At 38.9% G+C, this 20,285-nt stretch overlaps 1 protein-coding gene across 6 annotated transcripts; it reads left to right on the forward strand.

The window, feature by feature from the left end:
- Positions 1-4,076: 4,076 nt before the first annotated feature.
- On the forward strand, positions 4,077-20,285 carry C3H7orf57 (chromosome 3 C7orf57 homolog). 6 transcript variants are annotated; one of them, XM_019613840.2, is made up of 10 exons: positions 4,077-4,175; positions 6,668-7,781; positions 8,528-9,501; positions 10,477-10,578; positions 11,209-11,406; positions 12,188-12,296; positions 12,420-12,579; positions 16,800-16,900; positions 17,569-17,705; positions 20,142-20,285. In XM_019613840.2, the coding sequence occupies exons 5-10, from the start codon at positions 11,223-11,225 to the stop codon at positions 20,216-20,218; spliced, it is 768 nt and encodes a 255-aa protein (XP_019469385.1). In that variant the 5' UTR covers positions 4,077-4,175; positions 6,668-7,781; positions 8,528-9,501; positions 10,477-10,578; positions 11,209-11,222; the 3' UTR covers positions 20,219-20,285. The 6 variants fall into 6 exon arrangements, with proteins under 6 accessions (XP_019469385.1, XP_010706835.1, XP_019469387.1 ...); XM_010708533.3 differs by lacking the exons at positions 4,077-4,175; positions 6,668-7,781 and adding an exon at positions 19,063-19,122 and having other exon boundaries at positions 8,063-9,501; positions 20,142-20,229; XM_019613842.2 differs by lacking the exons at positions 4,077-4,175; positions 6,668-7,781 and having other exon boundaries at positions 8,067-9,501; positions 10,477-10,482.

Raw genomic sequence — 20,285 nt, forward strand, 5'->3', positions numbered from 1 at the left:
TGTGTAAGCTATTTTAATTAACAATTTAAGATAAACCTTCACCACCTGCTCTCCTTTAAAATTACAAATGTGAAAGGAATTGCATTCTCAGTAGTATCATTAAAATTCAAGATATTAAAGATGTAAATGTGTGCCTTTTTATTCATTCCAAGAGCACTCGATTGCCATTTTCCTTTTTCCTGTTTTGTCTCACGTAGGACTCAAAAGACTGAGCATGCTAAATGGTGCCAAAATGCTTTATTGACTGAGCTCTTGGGACTGCAATTGAAATCAAGAATGACTCACATGAGCTCCTGAATCACAGAAAAGAAATACATACCATAGCAATATTTTTCTAGTCCAATAGAAATTTTCAGGAGAATGCTGTGGATTTCTTCTGTATCAAATTCCCCAGTTTTATCTGTTGTGGAGGAAAAGAGGATTCATCATGAACAACAAAACAGAACTCATACCACCTAAAAATTAAAAAAGAATAACAGAAGTAAAAAACAAAACAAAAAAACTTCTTGAAGTACTGTAGTACTTACAGTTTTTACTTCCATTCTCCAGGCGCTTAGAAACTTAGTTATGATTTCTTCTGTTCTGCACTGACCTCCAGAACAACACAATCATCCTTTCTATCAGCATGGTCAGCAAGGAGAATATTCTTAGCTTGCTATCTCAGAAATGTCCCAGTGGTGTGCCTCCTACCATACTGAGCAGCCATAAACATGTGTTATCAGGTGTGTGCCAAAGACAAAGCTGAGATACTAGGACTGTCAGGGAAAAGTCCTTTCATGCAGTATTTATCAAAAAGATTTTATACAGTAAACAAAAAACTCATGGTAGTTCATTCTCAGTAAATCAGAATACATGAAAGAAATGATTCTATCATCAGATTAGCTTGCTAGTGGCAACGTAATGCAGGATTGTGACTACCAGTTAGTCTCTTGGATAGACAAAATCAATCCGCAAGACTATTCCAGGCTTCTACAACAAGAGACCTTCTAGAGATTTTTTCTGAGGTGTTCAAAAATATGGACAGATATCTTGTTTGCAAATGATATAAAATGATATAATGGATATTTTGAATGAGTTATACTAGTAATTAAATTACTACTATTTTTAGGTGTAAACAAAAACCACTAGGTTATAAAATATTCAACAGCTGTTAAATAGGAACATTATGACTTACAGAGTCCTAATGGCTTGTCCAGAATTACTCTGATCTGTTCCCAAACAAAAAAGAAACAAATCATAATTCTAAAAGTAATTCAGAAGCAAAATTATTCAACTAGTATATTAATCTTATATTTACACCTCATAATCTCAGCATTTTCTTCATTCTTTTAGTATTTCATATTTCCATTGACTTTATTCTGTATTTCTTGTTAGTTAATACTCATAATACATTAATGTTACTAGTGGATTCACCAAATTGTTTCAACTTCTTTATTGGCCAGATTTCCATTAGAATTGGTAATTCCTGATTTAATTACATTCCATTAATCAAACTAAAAATGAGACACATCTAATGCCAGTAATAACTTGGGTATGATTTATTACCTCTTCATTCACAGCAAGTGATTTCTAGTCTGTTAATCTTTTTTTTTTTTTTCAGTATGCTATACTGTGTAGCACAATACGTAATGTCATTCCAAATTTCCAAATATCATTTCCAAATAAGAGGTAAAGACACCACTATTTTCAACTTTCTGCCTTGTGACTTGAGGATCTCCCTTACATGAGTACAATATCTTGCCCAACACTGTCCTGTCCCTTCAGGTGATGACAAGAGAGAAGACTGAGAGAAGTTCATAAAAATAATACATGGTAGAAGGGACTTCTGGATGTCATCTGCTCCAGTGTATTCCTCCACTGCCTGAGCATTTGGGTTGGATCAATTCAAGTTGCTCAAGACTTTGTCCAGTTGTGTTTTGAATATCTGTAAAACTGGAAACTCCATAATGCGTGTTTCAACATGTTTATGCTTGACACATGAGGCTGACCAAGCAACGTAGTCTGACCAACACTTTGCACAGGAGGTCCTTTTATAGAACTCCAGTTTGTTGTAAAACACCTTTACAATGCCACCAATGGATGCAAATTCATAAAATATAAGCTATAATCTTTCATACTTTGTCATATGTATCCTTGTTCCTTCAAGTCAAGATAGGAACTGCACTAAGTAATGGCAACAAGATTTACATGTCTACTCAATGACTCAGCATAGCCATTTTCTTAGCTACTCTGCACAAATCAAAATCATGCTGATACATTAGAGACTATTTTTAATTAAGTCTGTAGGTCCATATTAAAAAGGACGCATTTCTGTTTTGAGTTAGTGTAACCATACGATTGAAGAATTTCTGTAAAGCTCTACATTGCGAGTCACCGCAGAGAATTTACTGGCATCATTTTGTTCTCTTGTTTTTCTATCAGAATGCTATTGTAGAACATCTAACAGTGTGCTTTTTTTTTTTCCTGCAGGGTTTTGTTGTCTGTTTTTATGGAATTTTTTTTTTTCAGAGTACATGAATGATTTAAAGATAATACAGGGATGCTGTATACTTAGCTCTTTAATGCTATTAAATGATAGGTTCCATACCCTGAAGAATACTCAGCCTATGGATTGCAGTGTTAGAGACATTAGACTACTGCTCTAGGAATTTGGATTTAGATGCAGTAAAAATCCTGGATATATAAGCTATCAGGGTTATATACTTATGATTACTGTATGCTGCATGTAGGCAATTAGTCCGTTTATAAAGTATTCTCAAATCTAGCATGTTGACAAGGTAATAGCATTATGAATATGGTATCTTTCTCCATAAGTAACACATGACACCTGAGATGGTGCAAAGGTCCAATGCATTTGTCCATTCTAAATCAAAGTTCTCATTCATAATCCTCTTTTCTCAAGAGGGACTGCTAAAATTGCCAGCACTGCTTCAGAGCGCCTTTTTCATAGCAGAAGTCACAGCATTCACCTAGAGTGGTTCTGAAACCAAGAAGGTAACACGTGTCTGAATGCTTGGGTTTTACTAGCTTGAGCCATTTGCCCAGTGGTGAAACTTTTGGATTCTGATTTCTCCTATATTTGCTGTTCCTGGGATTGTTGATCAGTGAGCTATCTAACATAAAACTGTTCTACAGATCTAGAGAAGGCCATTCTTCCATTCTTCAGTGGCCTAATTCAGACAGGAGATATTTGAGCAGATGTAGAACTTTAGTTGTAGCATATAACCTGCAAGTTACCAGGGAGGTTACTAGTGAATTTCACATAGTTCCAAGTTCTGTTAGCTACTGAGTAGATGTTTTCTCATTTGTAATTTGAAGATTGGCAACTGAAATTTATCTCTGTACTAAACCTGGGACTGACCAACTTTCCTATATATTGTCATAACTCCAATTACCACTGAAGTTGAAGATAGTTGCTTTTTTCTTACAGTCAAATTCAATCCCTGCTAGAATCCCTTATAGTAGTTCTGACGTTCAGTAGACCAAACATGAGAGGAAGGCAGAAGGCTTTTTATGGTTTCATTTTGCCTGTGCTTACTCCTACTGAAAGTTATGACTCAGTGGGAGAAGAGGAGGCCAATATGTAGCACTGAATGATTCATTACAAGTATTTCAGAACTCTGCAGTGGTTACCATTAAAAATTTTATAAATGTCTTTTCCTGGAGAGAATCTGGCAGCTCAGCTCTTCCAATGTGGGCTGACTCAACTTCCCCCCAACTTCCTTCAAAAAAGGTGGGCAACAGTAACTTCAAGCAAGGTTTGTATTCCAAATTTCTACAACTCTGTGAGACAATCTCAAGAATAATTGGATTCATGATCATTTCCTTAGTTTTGAAATGGCAAATAGAATATGTCTTCAAGGGGAACTGGGCAGTTGCTTATTATTCAAAGATCTGACAAAGTTCTTGAGAACTAAGAGAATTTAAGACTTATTTTTTATTAGACTAACTTGCATACATGAGCTTCTATCTAAAAGTACACAGCCAACTTTACATTCAGAGCTTTGTAGCCCTTCACAAGCTATCCTGGCAGTATTTTCTCTTATTTTTCTTATGCTATTGCTCTCCACAGACCTTGTGATATTTTCATGAAAGCAGACCAGGTTTCCAGAAGAAACTTCAGCTGTCAGGAATAGAAGATAAGTCAACTGTAAAGAGTGGTAATGCACAAAAAGGTAAAAAAAAAAAAAAAAAAAAAATAACCCCTTTTGGTTCAGGGTGAAAGGATAACCAAAATTATCAAAACTTGTGAAGGAAACATATCCACGCCTGTCTCAATTTTTGTCCTCCCCTTGTTGTTGCTCCATATCTCTGAGGCACAGGTAAATAAACATGCAGCTAACCATGAAGTGAGCCAAACCCTCTCCAACAGCTGTGCTGTTAAAACTGAGAGTGACTAAGGAAAAATCACCTTATGAATTAGTGAACTGATTATGGTAGTTCAATAAATCTGCTGCTAATCTACTGCCTTCAACCATTTGCATGTGTTTATTCTTATGAATTCTGATGAAAAGCAATTTTCAGAAAAGTACTCAGGGACAACGAGTACTCACAAGAAAAAGTCAGCAACTCTTTCAGTCTCCTCAAGATTGAGGACAGCTGTATGTCTTCAGCATGTTACAGCAAAAATGGCATACAAATGCTTCCAAAACTGCAAAGATGAGAAAAAGCCAGGAAAGCCTCTGCCTTTCTTGAAAACAAGCCAGAGCTTATTTTAATTGAAACTGTTCACACTGCACTGTAGGCCAAGAACTGCAATTGAGTAAGGCTCACTATATCATAAAAGAGCCACACAAACATTCAGACAAACTGACTTGTTCCTTGAGAACTCAATCAGTTTCAAAAACCCTAATTTGTGATGCACTGTGGTCATTCTCTGTAGCAGTCACCTCTGGTGCAGGCGCTTTTTTCAGCAGAGGAGGGGACTGTGATGTGAACACATTGAAACAAGGTGACCACATACCAAAATGGCTGGGCTGGGGTTGCAACAGACTGGGGGGCCACAGACTTCCTGGGCAGATGAGCGCATCTGAACAGAGATCCTGAGGAGCAGAATAGCAGTCCACATCTTCGATAGCAGGGAACTCTAGAATCTGGAATTTTCCAAGGGGCTGAGAGCAGAGAGAAGTGTCATAGGTGCAAGCGTGCCCAGCTTGATGAATTCTTTGAGCAGGTGGCCATGTTGTGAGAGGAGATCACCAGGCAGCTTAGTTTTTAGGGAATGCAAGGTACTGTGCAATGACATGGTCACACTGACAACCCTGCCTTAAGTCCCTGTAAATTGAAAGTAAGCAATCTCCCTTTGGCTGGATGCTTCTTTAGAGAAGCTATGCCCCTTGTCCACAAATACTTGTTACATCCCTGCCCAAGTCCGACTTCTGTGACACAGTGCTCTGAGCTTCTCCCATTTCCCATTCTCCTCTCTCAGCTTTTCTTTCTAACCGCTATAGCTATATAGGGCAGCAAACTCGCTAGGCTGATTAGTAGAGCTTTAAACTAGATTTGATGGGGGAATGGGATGTACTTCTGAGTGAAGTACAGAGAAGAGACAGAAAACTCTGTCATTTTAGGAAGCAGCGTGGACAAACCTCAGAAATGTCCCAAAGAATTTAGGAAGGGCTCCTCTAAGAAGGCAGTGTGTCTGACAGCCCAGCAGAAGTGTCTCTATACCAATGCACACGGTGTGGGAGATAAGCTTTTTTTTATTAGACAACTTGGATACATGACTTTCTGTCTGCAAATAAATAGACTGCTTTACATTCAGAGCTTTGTAAACCTTCACTTATGCCGTCCAGGCAATACTGCCCCTTATGTTTCTCATGTTCTTGCTCATGCTGCTATGCCCACAGTATTGCACTTGAAAACATCTATAGTGCTATTTTGTCTCATGGACAATGGTGGCTGCCAGTGTGAGAATTGTGTGTTTTTCCTACCCCTTGATTATGGCATTTTCTCACTCCAAAATGTAAATACTTGTCCTTCTGTCTCGCCAACTCACGCAGGATGTATATGGAGCTAAGTCTGGCCAAGGTCTTACACCACAAGGATTCTTATGCTAATTGCCTCACGGCTTCTGTTGGAACAATGAACTTGCAATACTATCAGACCCACTCCTGACCATAGGCATGTAGCCAAAGTCTAGGTAGTTCTGGTAGTCCCCTCATATGGTTTAGTTGTATAAAAACAGCTAGAAGGGCTGTTGCATAGGTAACAAACCATGCTTCCCTCCCAGTAATGTTCAGTAAAGCTGTACTGTTCCACTTTTGCAGTGAGCAGTATGAAGACAATTTGGTGCACAGTAACTGACTCAGAAGCGAGCAATCACTTCCTGGCATAAACCCGAATAACTATGTAGACTACTTTCTTAAAAAGAAATGCTTGTTCAAAACAATTTGATAAATTATTTATTTTTTATAGGGAAAAAGAAGTAGAAATGAACACTGACATGCTTTAATTCCCAACTTCGTACAAAAGACATTCTATAAAGAAGGGAAATACATTAATGGCTTAAGTTACCATAGGGAAAAACAAAACAAACAAATAGAACTCATGTATTGTAAATGAAAAATTTGACTATGTAGGCTTTCTACTATAATTTTCTGTAAGGCTTCTACTGAGATGAAATATGTTGATTAGCATATGAATAACTCTCTAATTCTTTTGGCAGAAAAAACAAAGTAGAAATTATATACCTTTTACCATTCAAGATGTCTGTGATTGTGACTTCTACAGCTGGAAGAAAACAGAAAAGAGACCTTTCTTAATCACCCCTTGATGTTAATACAAAGGCAACAGGAGAAGCATTTGAAACAAACCATTTAAGTTACTACAGACTTGTCAAACAAAAAGCAGTGTGACAGCATGATGTCAGTCTCTCAGAGGAAAGAGATGTTTTTGTTCAGTGACTGCTGATGTCCCGGTAAGATGCCTGACATAAAAGTAGAAAATGAAGTTTAAACATACAAATCTTTTCAATTCATCTTTTTTTTTTTCCTCTTTTTTTTCTTTTTTTCCCCCTGTGCACCAATAAACCATTACAATTAATGATACAGGAATTTACAGACAAGAAAGTAAATTGTTTCCTTTCATTGTCAACATAAAATGGCTATTTTCATAGTTCTGTTACATAGTTCTCTGTCCCGTTATAGGCATAGCGGTCTTATGTGCTCCACCTGAAGGACCTGGTTTGCCAGCAGGAACAGGCTTAGGATGCACTATTCAAAAGTGGAATGCTGGTCCTCAGCGCTGTCACAGAGATGTGGCATACATGTCACAACAGTGACCTCCTGTGGTAATTTTACTGCTTCGTGCTCTTCAGAGAACACAGCTTGAGTAAAGCAGGACTGTGTTTCAAATCTGTGGCAAATGTCCACCAGCGTCCCTGCCAGGCAGAAGCAAATCTCTCCCTATCCACAGCCAATATTGGGATCATAAAAAAAAAAAACCGTATGCTTCACATCTATTGTTGCTGTACATGGAAAGGCATTATAATTAAAAGCACTGAGTGTTATCACGCTGGGAGCCTTTTGGTGTCAGCATAGGGCTCTACAATCTACTGATACTTGCTACTTGCAAAGCTACAAAGGCAGCCAGCATTTCTGTGCAGCTGTTCATGTAGAAAACAATGTGAGCAGCCCTTGATTCCTCCTGGCCTTGCTTGACCATTCTGCCTGTGTTTTAATTTGCAGGCACTGCTATTGTTCATTCCAAGACTTCTCCCTCCTAGATTGGAAGTGGGAAAGTTTTGGCAGCCGTTGCCACTGATGGCTTATATTCTTGAGGTAAGAACACTTAGAAACAAAGGAAGAATGGTGCAGGGTAGAGAGGGCCAAATGCCCTGCTGAGGCATTGTCTTCATGTCTCAGCTTTCCTTACTTGTGGTCTTCTTGTGAGGACCTACTCCCCTCTTGTGTATCCCAGCAGAGAATTTCTTCTGCCAGACTGCCCCAAGTCCTCTGTGGAAGCTTCTGCCGGGCTAGCTTGCTTGTCTTGCCACCCATTGTGGAACTGGCTGGCTGGTATTGAAGGGAAATCCATAAGGTGCCACGAGAGATCTGGGCTGCGAGAATTAAGAGCTGGGGCTCTTAATGAACCCAAGAGGGCACGGAGGGCGTGCACTGCAGGAGGGCCCCATGTTGTGTTTGCCAGCCCATCCTGGCACTGCTCCTAAGCTACTTGCACAAGTCGGAGCCCTGGCTGGTGCTGGGGGAAGGGGGTGGGACTGGATGAGAGGGAGCGATTGCTTCCCCTTGCAGGAAAGGCTCGTGGAGGTGAGCCCTTCTTTGCCCTGGGCAGGTGCCTTTCAGCCACAGCAGCCCTTCCTTGTTTTTGGCAAGTTGCTCCACAAAAGAATGAGCCAGAGAGCTTCTGCTAGTTGTGCACCCAGCTCACTGCCATACACATGTATGCCTGTGCTTCAGAGCAGAGCTGATGGGCCGATACACCACTAGAGCCCCTGATGCTGAGGCAGGAATTTCAGCCAGGAGGCTCTTTTGCACATGAACATTGTTCCTTCTTCTCTTTTCAGCCTGACAATCATCCTGGAAACTGCTGGCCCTTCCCAGGAAGTCAAGGGCACGTCTTCATCAAGTTGCCCAGGGCCGTCTTTCCCACAGCAGCTATGATAAACCACGGAATTCCAGCAACAGCGTACCATGCAGACAGCATCTCCAGTGCTCTGGGTTCATCAGTAACATAAGGCTGCAACTGCTCAGCAACCAGGGCCACCCAGAGTACACCTGTGTGTATCATGAAGGTACTCTACCATGACAGTAATGCTAGGGGAAAGCTATCTGGTTTACTTCAGAATAAATAACTTTTCCCATGTGGAAAAGTTTGGCGATCTCTGCTGTCATCTAGCTTTCTAACACCGTGATGGTCCATTGCTGGTCCACTGCCAGCCTTTTAATGGGCATCAGGAGTCATTTACTTTCTCCCAACACTCCCTTTGTCCCAAAGATTGCTGTGGAACACAAGGAAAACCAGGGAAGTCTCTGCACACACAGATAAAGAAGACGAAGGGGAATGTCTTGATGCTGGCTGTCACTGTGGGCTAATTCCAGCTGGTGTGTGGTTCCTAGCGATAAGGATTCCACCAGACTGTTGCACAGCTTTTCCACTGTTGTACGCTCACAACATGCCTCCCCATGTACAGTGCTCCCTCCGCCCTGCTGGCAGTGCTGGGCCTGATGCACCCTAGGCTACGGCTAGCATTCCTGGCTGCCTGAGCGTACTGCTGACTGATGCTCAACGTGCTGTCGAACGAGATGCCAAGCCGCTTTCAGCAGAGCTGCTCTCCGTCAGATAAAATGGCAGCCTCGGCCTGCGGGGCGGGGTTGGACCGTTGGTGCCCGCCTCTGCTGGGAGGTGCGCCGTTAGCTTTGGAGCCGCCGCGTCGCTAAGGGGAAGCGGCGGCGTCAGCGGTGTTACAGCGGGCTGACAGCTGAGAGCCCGGCCCGAGCGTTTCTACCGCCCTGAGGCTCTCAGCACTTTAAACCGTAGGTGAGTCCCAGAATTTAGCCTGTTCAATTGGGATGGTTTATCCGTGTTACAGAAGTTTTTGAATCTGTTGTTGGCGTGTCGCCTCGTAAGTTTATTGCTTTGAAGTATGCCCTTCAATTCAAGCACTTAAAAGAAGTAGAGTCAGGTGAGCAGTAATACAGCAAATTAAAAAGAATGAGGGCTCCTGACAGAATTAGGTAGAGCAGTTTCTGACAGACTGTCATCCGAAATCTGGGGAAAAATCTCTCTGACTCCAACATGGTGTTAGAAAGTGGCATTCCTTTATTCCTTATGGTACTGGGCGACTTGAGCAGCAAGCGCACTCTTTCAGAGCTCAGGTTCTATATTTAAACAGTTAAGACATATGCATGCAGTATATAGGTCTACATATTCATCCTTTTGTCCAGGGACTTATTAATATCTATGCTAATGTCTCTTTGGGCGTGCTCAGTAGAGTCTGGGCTGGTTGAGTGCCTATCTACTTCTTCCCCATTTTCCATCATCAGCATCATCATTGAGGGCTATACTAACTTTGAGCCACTTTTCCCCAGTTTGGAAAATTTTCCATTGCTTGTTAGGCCATAACCACTTTTAAAACAACAAATGTGGAATCCAAGGAAGACGTTCTTGCACCTACTGGGTGCAAAAGATGAAAGTATTCTATTATGGCTTCTTGTGAGGCAAAATCATTGAGATGAAAGTTAAAAGTATTCTGTTATGCCCACAGTGCAAAATTACTGGGGAAAACAAGACGATGCACCCACTAAAGTTGAAATGGAAAGTTTTAGAACTATAACTCACGGACTCCTTTTGCTAAACAAATATATTGGTTCTTAAACTAATGTACTAATCCCTATTGCTGAACAAACCAACCAATATCAAGACCAATTACTGTAGTGAAATAAAACACTGTAATGATGCTTTGCCCCTAATATGAAGGAAAATAAGTTCTTACAGGCAATTTTTTTTTCCTAGGCACATGTCAGTATGTTTATGATTACGTAATAGCACCTGAGGAAGATATCTGCCTTAAGACAGTTTGGTTACACTTAGGTAACTCTATTTGGAGTCATCTCAGTAAGTCTCCTGTGTCTCTTAGCACAATTCCTTAGATTGTCTTTTTCTTCCTTATCTGCCAGTATTTTCCCCTCAAGGAGTTGTGCAGTTTCTTTTCTGGTTTTGTGTAATTGCTTATTTTTGTGCACAGGAAGCTGAGGAAAGAATATGTCTGGGAATGGCTTGATTTTTATTTTATTTTTTTAAAGGAGGGAGGGATGGAGGATTGGGTGGGGTTATTTTACAAGCAGAGACCTAAAAATGGACCAGTCAGAATGCTTTTTTTGCTATTGTTGATGGATGAGAAGGAAGGGTGAGAGAAGACTTAACTGCTTTCAGTTGTCGACTATGCCTCTTGCTGCTCTTGATGCCCTAGACCTGATCTGCTGCATGAAGATGTGCAGTCCCCTGTTTTAATGGGACAGCTTGAATGATGTTTCAAATATTACATCAAGGCCTTTTCTTTTTGAATGTGGAACTCCTGAAATATCCCATGCTTTGTCCACTGGAATACGGAATCCTTGTCTTCTATCTTTGTGATGAAGTGCAGCATTTCACTTAATTTCGAGTTGGCTAGATTTGTTAGTTTCTTGACAAAGAGTCACTGACAGTTGAATTTTACCATCAATATTTTCCTTTTTGTTACTTCAGAATGATATTACCAGATGCCTGTGGAGCAGCCAGAGAAATTGACGAACTCAGAAATCCCACATCCTCCTACATCCCAGATTCCAGGTCTTGGTGATCTTGCAAAAGCTCACAATGAAGGGATGTTTGGGTGCCGTAGGAAGTGGATCAAAGATACTGATTCAGCTTACATAAGGCTAGCAAAGCAAGGAGGCCGACCTGGTGTGTTAGCTTCTGTTTGCTTGTTTTAGCAGTATTTTCTTAGGTTTTACATGAGTATGGTGGTAGAAAAAGCTTATAATCCTATCAGAAGAGTCCTCTGGGTTTTTGGAATTAAACTATGGAAAAAACTTCTGATTGAAAATGTGACCTAAGAGGTCAGCTTGTCAAGACATCCTTGCAATCTCCTGCATTTAGCTACCTGTTGGCAAAATTTGTACTTTTGTGTTATTTCCAATCTGCTTGGATGATGCCAACTGTTTAGCTGCATTTGAGATAGGTCTTTACAGTTTGTGCTAGGGTTATGTAAGTGATAGTCTGGTAAAAATGATCTTGTAACTAGAAAAGCCTTATCAGCTCAGTAGATATCTGTAAAATGCTTTTTTTCTTTTTCTTTTTTTCCTAATGATACCCAGTTTGTTACAGATCTATATATATTTTGTTCCATGGGATGCTCCATTATTTTACTATTTCCTTTAGTAAAAAAGGGAAGTTGAGATACTTAGACAAATGGCATGCATGAACACTTAGAGAAGAGTGACAAATGCAGGAATATGAATTAACAAACACCAGCAGAAACATGTCAGAACATTTAGAATTAGATAAACAGGGTACCACTGAAACAGTGTTGCAAGGTTGTGTTTGCCTGCTTAACTAAGGAAGACAGATGTTTAGTAAATAAAAAACATGTGTCTTCCTGGTAAAACAGCAACCTGTGACGACAATGTATTTATAGTCGGAATAAAAGTCAGAGAAGTAGTGGCTTTTGTCTTTTCATCTTAAGACTTGTTGAAGCACTATGCTCCTGTTACAAGGAAGTCGACGCCGGTAGCATATGCTGCGCCTGACTGGTTCTTGCACCACTCCAGTCCTCCATCAACCAATGAGCCACGGTAGGTCTGCCAAGATCCTGAATAACTTCTCATGTTCTCTCTTCGTCTGTGTTGCAGAATAATGTTGTCATAAAGTGATAGATTTCGATTGCTGCTACAAACAGTTGTTAAATCTGTCTGCAGGAAGAATATTTCCACTCTACCTGATTATATGATTCACAAAGAGTTTAATGATGACCATCACAGTAGTAATTATGAGACAAGAAGAGGGCCTTTTGATTTTGATACAAAAAGTGTTTGGCAACGGGATGCTGAGGACAAAGAAAACACAGAGAAAAAAAAGGTATGATGTGAGTTGCTCTTCTTGTAGACGTGAAGACGCTTCTAACTGAACCTGTTAGTTCTTACTGAAAAGAAGTTCTAGTCCACCATGGTTTCCATATCCCAGAAGAAATTTTTATGTTGCAGCTAGAGAATGACAGTAAAACCACGTTGAAGTGCTATGGGTGTAATGTATGAACCAGAAATACAAATTTCACTTGCATTATATGGTTTGTATATTTAAGTGTGAATGAAAGGCAGGACTTAGTTTCAAAGTTCACGTGTTTTGTTTCTCTGCACTTGATTGGTGTTGAATGGAATTTTTGATCAGAGGTCTTGGGAGGAAGAAGGAAAAAGAAGGATGAAAAAGGAATGGAAAACTGATCTGAAAAAGCTCAAATTAAGAAGTTCAAGTTAAAGAGAGTGTCCTGGAAGAATCCCCACTAGCTGCCTAGAAGTTTTATCCTATGCAAAATAAGTGTAGGGCAAAGTGTGCTTAAAGCAGCTTTTCTGTGGTGATCTTGGGTTTTGTGCTGGAAACGTATCTCCCATCCTCCATCTTTCACCCTCCCCCTCTTGGCCATTTAGATGTATAAGATTTAAGTTTTTATAAAATGATCTGTAATTGTGAATGCTTCAGTTACTGTAACCCTTTGGAATATATGGAAAGACTCTTGATGTATGTAAACACCAGTAACTCTTTTCTACTTGAATACAAGTGCAGACATTGGACATTTTACAAAAGTCTTTAACCTTTGCTGAGGTGAGTAATGAGTGCAACTTCAGAATGATGTGTGCTCAAACTGTAATTTGCTGATGCCTCTTGGGAAAACCTGTTTTCTGTCAGCCTCAGAGCACTGAAAACAGGAAGTCACACTACCATGGAAGCCTTACAGAAGATCAAAACAGGAAAAAAGATTAAGTGCTCCCTTAAGAACCCATTATCTTCAGTGTTCTAGGAGTCAAATTTTGTAATAGTATGTGTAGTTCATGTCCATGTGGGGACTGGTAGAACATCTGTTTCTCTTAGTGGTGGGGTTTGAGCAAGACTATTTAGATTCATATTCATGAGCATGAGAATACCCATATGTTTTGTTTATCACTGAATACACAGTGAATAGAAGTTACATATTCAGCTCAGATTCCAAATCTGCATAGGCCGTGATGTATATTTTATAGTACTGTTTTGGAAGCAGAAATTGAATTTTGTCTATAGAGTACAAAATCCTGAACCTTACTCTTTAAGGTTAGGTGCTTAACATGTGAGATTCTACGGCACTTGTCTTAGCTTTAGCTCCCTCTGAAATAGTTGTCCCATTTCACACGACCTTTCCTGTTCCCTCCTAAGAAGTGCAGTCCTATACTTTGAAACATCACATGATTCTTCCTTCAAGCTTACATCTCCTATTTCCTTTCTTTTAGGAAAGGTTTCTCTGCCTCAGTGTTACGAGCACTTTCCTGAAAAATCTTCAAGTGAGACAATGGAACTACTCCTATCAAATAGTCTTGATTTTTACTTTTCTGACTGTATATTTTCTATAACGAAAGGTTAGATTTTCCAAAAACATCACAGACAGATTTCTAAGCAGTATTCAGTGTACACGTTTGACTGTGATGATATTGCAGTAAGAAACTACCTCAAGTAGTAAAGTGATATTGAATGTCTAAACAACATTTTTCAGTCCAGTCTAAGTCTAAGAAGACTTAGAAAAATCCCAGAGGAAGTCTGTAAGGGCAAGTGCAGAAGCATTTAAACCTCCAAGGGTACTTGCTCTACTCAGTTTGTAAAACATTGTTCCCAGAGCAAGCAGGCCCTTGCTCTGGAGATTTAAAGATTTATGTTATGTTCTTCTGAAGTGCTAGCATCTCCGTCGTATTGTATTGCAGAAGCATTTGCTTTTGTACTATGTGGACTAATATATGTGTGACCCAAGAGAGAGGGCTGTGCATGGATGGTAAATTAGTTGGAGGTGGCATCAAAGTTAGCGTCAAGCAATTGTGACACAACACTAGTAAGATCAGTATCTTGTGTCTGAAGTCATAGCTTTCAGGCATTTTGCAATCAATAAGGGACTTTTGCTATTTCTTAAGGGGTATGTTTTCTGTGGGTTGAAAGGAGTGATCCCTTTCAGTAGCTGTCCAAGTCATGCAAGCAAATAAGCATGCTTCTGATACAAGTAGGCTGAAAGTCATTGAGCAATTCACGCTTTCAATACTGTTTTCATCTTTTTAACCTCTTCCCTAAGCATCTGTTCTCACCTCTGCGTCTAGCTTGTTCCATGGCAAATTGCCTCATGTGCTGTTTCTGTAAAATGGAGACAAGCCTATCTATCTCTTTTGGATGCTGTTTTTGAGTTAATTAAGCATGCCTTATCTATTAATAAAAATAAACAGTACTAATAGAGCTTTCTGTGGTGCTTTTTTGCTTGTGGTCTTTTTACTAGAGCTGAGCTGAAGGAGCCTCTAGTTTCTGTAGTAAACATTTCTTAGCCAAACATTTAAGAAGCCTATCCCTGAAAAAAGTTGAAATCCATCTCATTGTTGATATGCAGCTGTGAAGGTTTGTTGAAGAATGAGAGTCTTTTAACTGTATCCAGGCTCACTTTATGCAACTCCTGTTGACATTATTTCCTTCCAAACAAAGGATGTGATCGAGTAATCCAGCTGTGCATTTAGTATTTGGAATATAAAGCATTTCTGTTGTACTAAATCATAACCCTTAAAGACAAATTTAATTTTCACATTTCTGATGTGTACTGTCTAGGTCTTGTTTTACCTCTGTGGTGACTGCACTTCTCTGCTGCTCCGAACAAAGGACAGGTCTGAAGAACTGCAGTATGATGTTTCTTTACATAATGTTAGCCTTGACAAAGAATATAAATACATTTTTTTTTATTTGATTGTTATTGGAATTCTCTGTCTTGAGTGAAGATGCTCTTTCCAAATTTCTGCCTTTATATATGGATATGTTTGTGTGGGTATACATACATAAGTACGTGTATATGTGTTGTATTAAAAGGACAACTCATCTCAAGTCAGCATTTTATCTCAAAGAAATTTGAAATGTAATGTGGAATTTTGTTCTTCATCATGGGAGCAAGGATTTCTCTCAGGCACTATTAGCTTTCCATGTTGGAAAGTAGTCACTGTTGTTCACCTACCACTCAAGCATGCCAAAAAGTATTGAGATGAGGGTATTTCATTATGGTTTTTCTCAGTGAAAACATTTACCTTTTCACAGTCTGATAGGACTGTAATTGCATCATAAGTTTCAAGTAGTATCACTTCAGTTTGTTCCCAATAAATCATAATTAGTGTTTCTGGAACCTGAAATTAGTAAATATGTACACATAGCTTGTAAGATGAATACTTCCAGATCTGAAATAATGCAGTTTAATGGTGAATAGAAAACAGCAGTAGCTTTTCTTGAACAGTAGGACAGTGTTTTTGAAATGTAAAGCAGAGATGCGCTGCCGCAGCAGGTAAGCACGTATGATTTTAAATTGCAGTTGTAGGCAGCTGATGCTTTTCATTTTTAATCTCTATGTTGGACAACACACCCCAGTCTTCATCCCTCACAACACCTTTGTCAGGTGTGCCAGTTCTTCAGTTCTTTAAGTTTCAATGTAATGTCAGTCTGTTTGGCTGAAATCTAGTAGTTCATCCACTAATTCTTTGCCAGATTTTGGAATTTCTCTTCTAGTAAAACTCTGGCTCAAATAAAGTCTGGAGGAACTTCATCATTGACTGAACGTGTTGGTTTATATTCACCTTCTGCTTTAAAATAAGTGAAGCTGTCTGTCCTAGGCTCCACTTGTTTCCAGAAAAGAATAAAATCCACACTTGCCAAACATTCATGGCTGCTTTTTTAACTTGTTTTTTATGATGGCTTGTTTTTGGATCAGTTGTACTCAAACATTAATTTTTGACGTTTCCTAGCAAAAGCTGCACATGGTCCTTAAAACATTTGTGGCGTGCTTATATCTGTTATGGAATTTTTTCCTCATGTATGTTTTTATATGAGTTGTTTTGTAGTTATACCATCTTGAGGATTTCCCCCCTACACTCTTTATGCAATGAAGGAAGCTGTACAGTCTTTAAAAATACTGATTTTTTTCCTCTTTTTTTTTCTCTTGAACCTCTGAATTTCTTAACCAGCTGTTAATTGAAAAATCCTAAGGAATTGTTGGGAAAATAGCACTAAATGGCTCCTTTTCTAAAATTAAGATTTCTCTAACACAGGTAAAGCTTCCAGCTATAAATGCTAAATATCCAAGCAGAACAGCAAATGTTTGTATGAACAAGGAATTCAGTGGGAAAAATAAACTTTCCTTCCCACCAATGTAAGTAGTGTGCTTTTGAAATTCATTCACCTCCTAATTCTGAAACCATTTGTGCGTGCAAGTAACATTACTCTGAACTTGCAGAGAGTAGGGGTTTGTGCATGGCCTTTATGAATCCATACTGCTTCTAAACTTGCTGACTAGGACTGAACTAGTTTTATAAGCACCTAAAGCAATAGGAATTTAACTTGTAAGGCAAAGCTATTGAAAATATCTTTGCTTTAGAAAAAGTAGGCATCAAGTTGTGTAGTAAAATATTTTCATGTAGTGCTCTTTTATTGCATTCAAAGTGATGTTCTCTAGTTGTTTATACCAGTGAACAGATACAAACTATAATGTACATCATTAATTCCTTGAGCGTAGATTACAAGGATGCAGGTAGGACTACCATTTTCTGAAATCACATCAGCCATACCCGAAGAGAAGATCAGACACAGAAAAAACTATTGTAGCTGAGAATTTCCTCTATCAAAGTGTTATTGTGCTCTGTGTATCTGTTGTAGTTTCCAAGGAAATATATTGGAGCATTACTTTTGGAGCAACCTACTGATACTTACAGTTAGTTACCTATCAATTATGTAAGGCTATTCTGTGCAAAATAAATTTCCTTCCCAACTGTTTTGGTTTACTTATGCTATTATTTTCTTTTAACACGTTTTGATTTACAGGCCTGCTCAGAGAAAAGGTGAACCAGTTAACTTTAGCAAATTAATCAGCAATGGTTATGGGACAGACTGGCTTCTGCAACATATTGGATGTGGAAAAAAGATTCAAGATACATCAGAAGATAGCAAGAAGTCCCAAGGTAAAATTATTGAGAGCTTACTCATCTCAAGTGAGTTGGGATTTGAAGGTAACATCTATAGGTAGCCAGAATAATTGCAGTCTCTCCCTTTAAATAAGGTAAGACTTAGTGAGTCACCAGGCTTGACTTACAATAGTACCCTATGGCCAGCTTAGGAAATGTGCCCTCCTGTTTGTAATCAGCAAAGGTGGGGACTTTAATATATTTTTTTTTACTCTGCTGTTGTAAAAGTATGTTCTTTTCCAATCCAGGGGCTTCAGTTTGGCATATTTCTGTAAAATGGTGAAGAGAAACACCTATCTTCCTGCTTAAAGTTAAGCAGACAGTAAAACAGTTGCTATTTGTTGTGAATAGTCCTTGCCCTCTACTTTTTTTTCTGAAAATTTTGTTACAGTTTGTCATCAATACATGTGTTTATGAAATAGGTCACTTTTTATAGTAATTCATAAAAACAAATGTATCCACGTGATAAAATAACTTAGCTTTCCAATGGTTTTACCGGATTAAAAAATGATCTGGTGCTTATTTATTGTCATGCACGATAGAAGTAGCTATGAAGTACTTCTCTTCCAAAACAATTGGAAATAAAGAGTAAAGGGTAAAATAGTCCTTGAAAATCTGTCACTTATGCTTGCGTATACACTATGGATTGATGGCTTTCTTGAACTTGATATATCAGTGTGTGGAAGGCTTAGTGATCAGTGAGTTTAGTTTCTTTGAGACTTGGAGCCCCCTGAATAAACTTTTTTGTCTTCCATTCATATTAAAAACAATATATCTGCAGTAATCTTGCTTAATACATAAACATGAATATATATGTAAAAATTACGTATATATTGCACCTCAAATACTATGTTCAGTTTTGGGCTTTTCACTGCAAGAATACACTGAATTTCTGGAATGTATACAGAGAAGAGCAATGCAGCTGGTGAAGGGACTGGAAAGCAAGACACATGGCAAGAAACTGAAGGAAAAGAGGTTGCTTAGTCTAGAGAAGAGGTTGAGGGAGACCCCATTGCTCTCTGCAACTACCTGAAAGAAGGTTGTAGTGAGGTGTGTGTTAGTCTCTTTTCTCAGGTGATAAGTGGTAGGACTCAAGGAAACAGCCTGAAGTTTGTGCCAGGGGAGCACAAAGTTTTCCTTCTTCATGGAGAGGATGGTTAGAGACTGGCTGCCCAAATGGGTGGTGGAGTCAGTGTCTCTGGAACTATTTAAGAAACGTGTAGATGTGGTGCTTAGGGACATGGTTTAGTGCTGCACTTGGTAGTGTTATACAATCATTGGACTTCATGATCTCAGAGGTCTTTTCCAAGCTAGATAATTCTATGATTCTGTATTTCTTTGTGCTACTGTTTAGATGAAAAGCTGCTACAAAACTAGTGGATGAAGTCAGATCTCAGTCTGGACCTGACATTGGGTATGTAACTTGAGAAGCTGCTTTTAAACTCATCTTGCATATCCAATCTCTAAGCACATAAAGTTGCTGTACTGGGAGGAATAAAGACCTAACGTTATAGAGACGTAAAGTGATCTTTCTTAGCATTAATGCAAACCTTGAATATTTCCTCTTTCTGTCTTGAGATTCAATGTAACATTTTTGCATACTGATGCTTTTCCTACTGAATTTTGCCATTAACTGTGAGTAAGGACTTGGGATTTTTGAAACCTGCAAATTCATTCACTTTGTGACAATTGATTTGCTTATTGCGGAGCATGCCTTAAATTGAACACCTGGGATATAAAAAAAAAACTGAAGATTTTTGCAGTAATGATGATACTGGTTTGGTTGTAACACACAGAATAAAATGATGGATATGCTGTAAAGACTGATGAAAAGTCAGTATGCTATATATTTTGACATATAGATATTTGATATTTTCAGGGTGTTCTTGTTCTTCTCTCCTCCCCCTCCCCCCCAGCAAACTAAAAAAAATACTGCCATGATTTTTCAGTCCTTTTCTTATTTCAATGTAAAGAGAGGGTTCTTAATGCTTTTAAAAGTATGGTTTCTTCCAGTCATGTATCTCAATTCAGTTTTGATGTTATTCTCTTCATGTCTTCAGGTGTGCACTGGAGGAAGTGCTTTTAATTTCTTCACACCTGAGTATTTTTATCTGCTTATTCCAAGTAATCAACACATGAGCATCTTGCAGTTTATATTTGAGGTGAAGCTTTTTCTGTTGTCTGCTTCATAGTATAAGTCCAAGACACGTCAGACAGGAGAGATAAACCACTGCATATAGAAATCCATAATTCATTTGTGTTGTTATAGTTTTGCATCATACTGCAAACTTTGCATGTAGCTTGTCTATGTTCTTAGGTTAAAGTACAGAAATTTATATGTAGTTTGAGAGTGAGAGAAAGTGAATGTTAGTTGACCTTTTTATTCTTAAGGTTGAAGTTAGATTAAAATACTTTAATCTGTTTTTATTGCAGATTCAGAGCCATCACAATCTGAATCAGCACCTGCAAGCAGTGAATTGAAACCAGAATTTCAGGAGTGTAAACAGTAATTAGAAAGGCTATTGGGGAAAGTAAGGTATTATATAGCTTATGATAAAGTCCCCTACTTACTGTTTA

This window comes from Meleagris gallopavo, chromosome 3, assembly GCF_000146605.3.
Source record: "Meleagris gallopavo isolate NT-WF06-2002-E0010 breed Aviagen turkey brand Nicholas breeding stock chromosome 3, Turkey_5.1, whole genome shotgun sequence".
Lineage (NCBI taxonomy): Eukaryota > Metazoa > Chordata > Aves > Galliformes > Phasianidae > Meleagris > Meleagris gallopavo.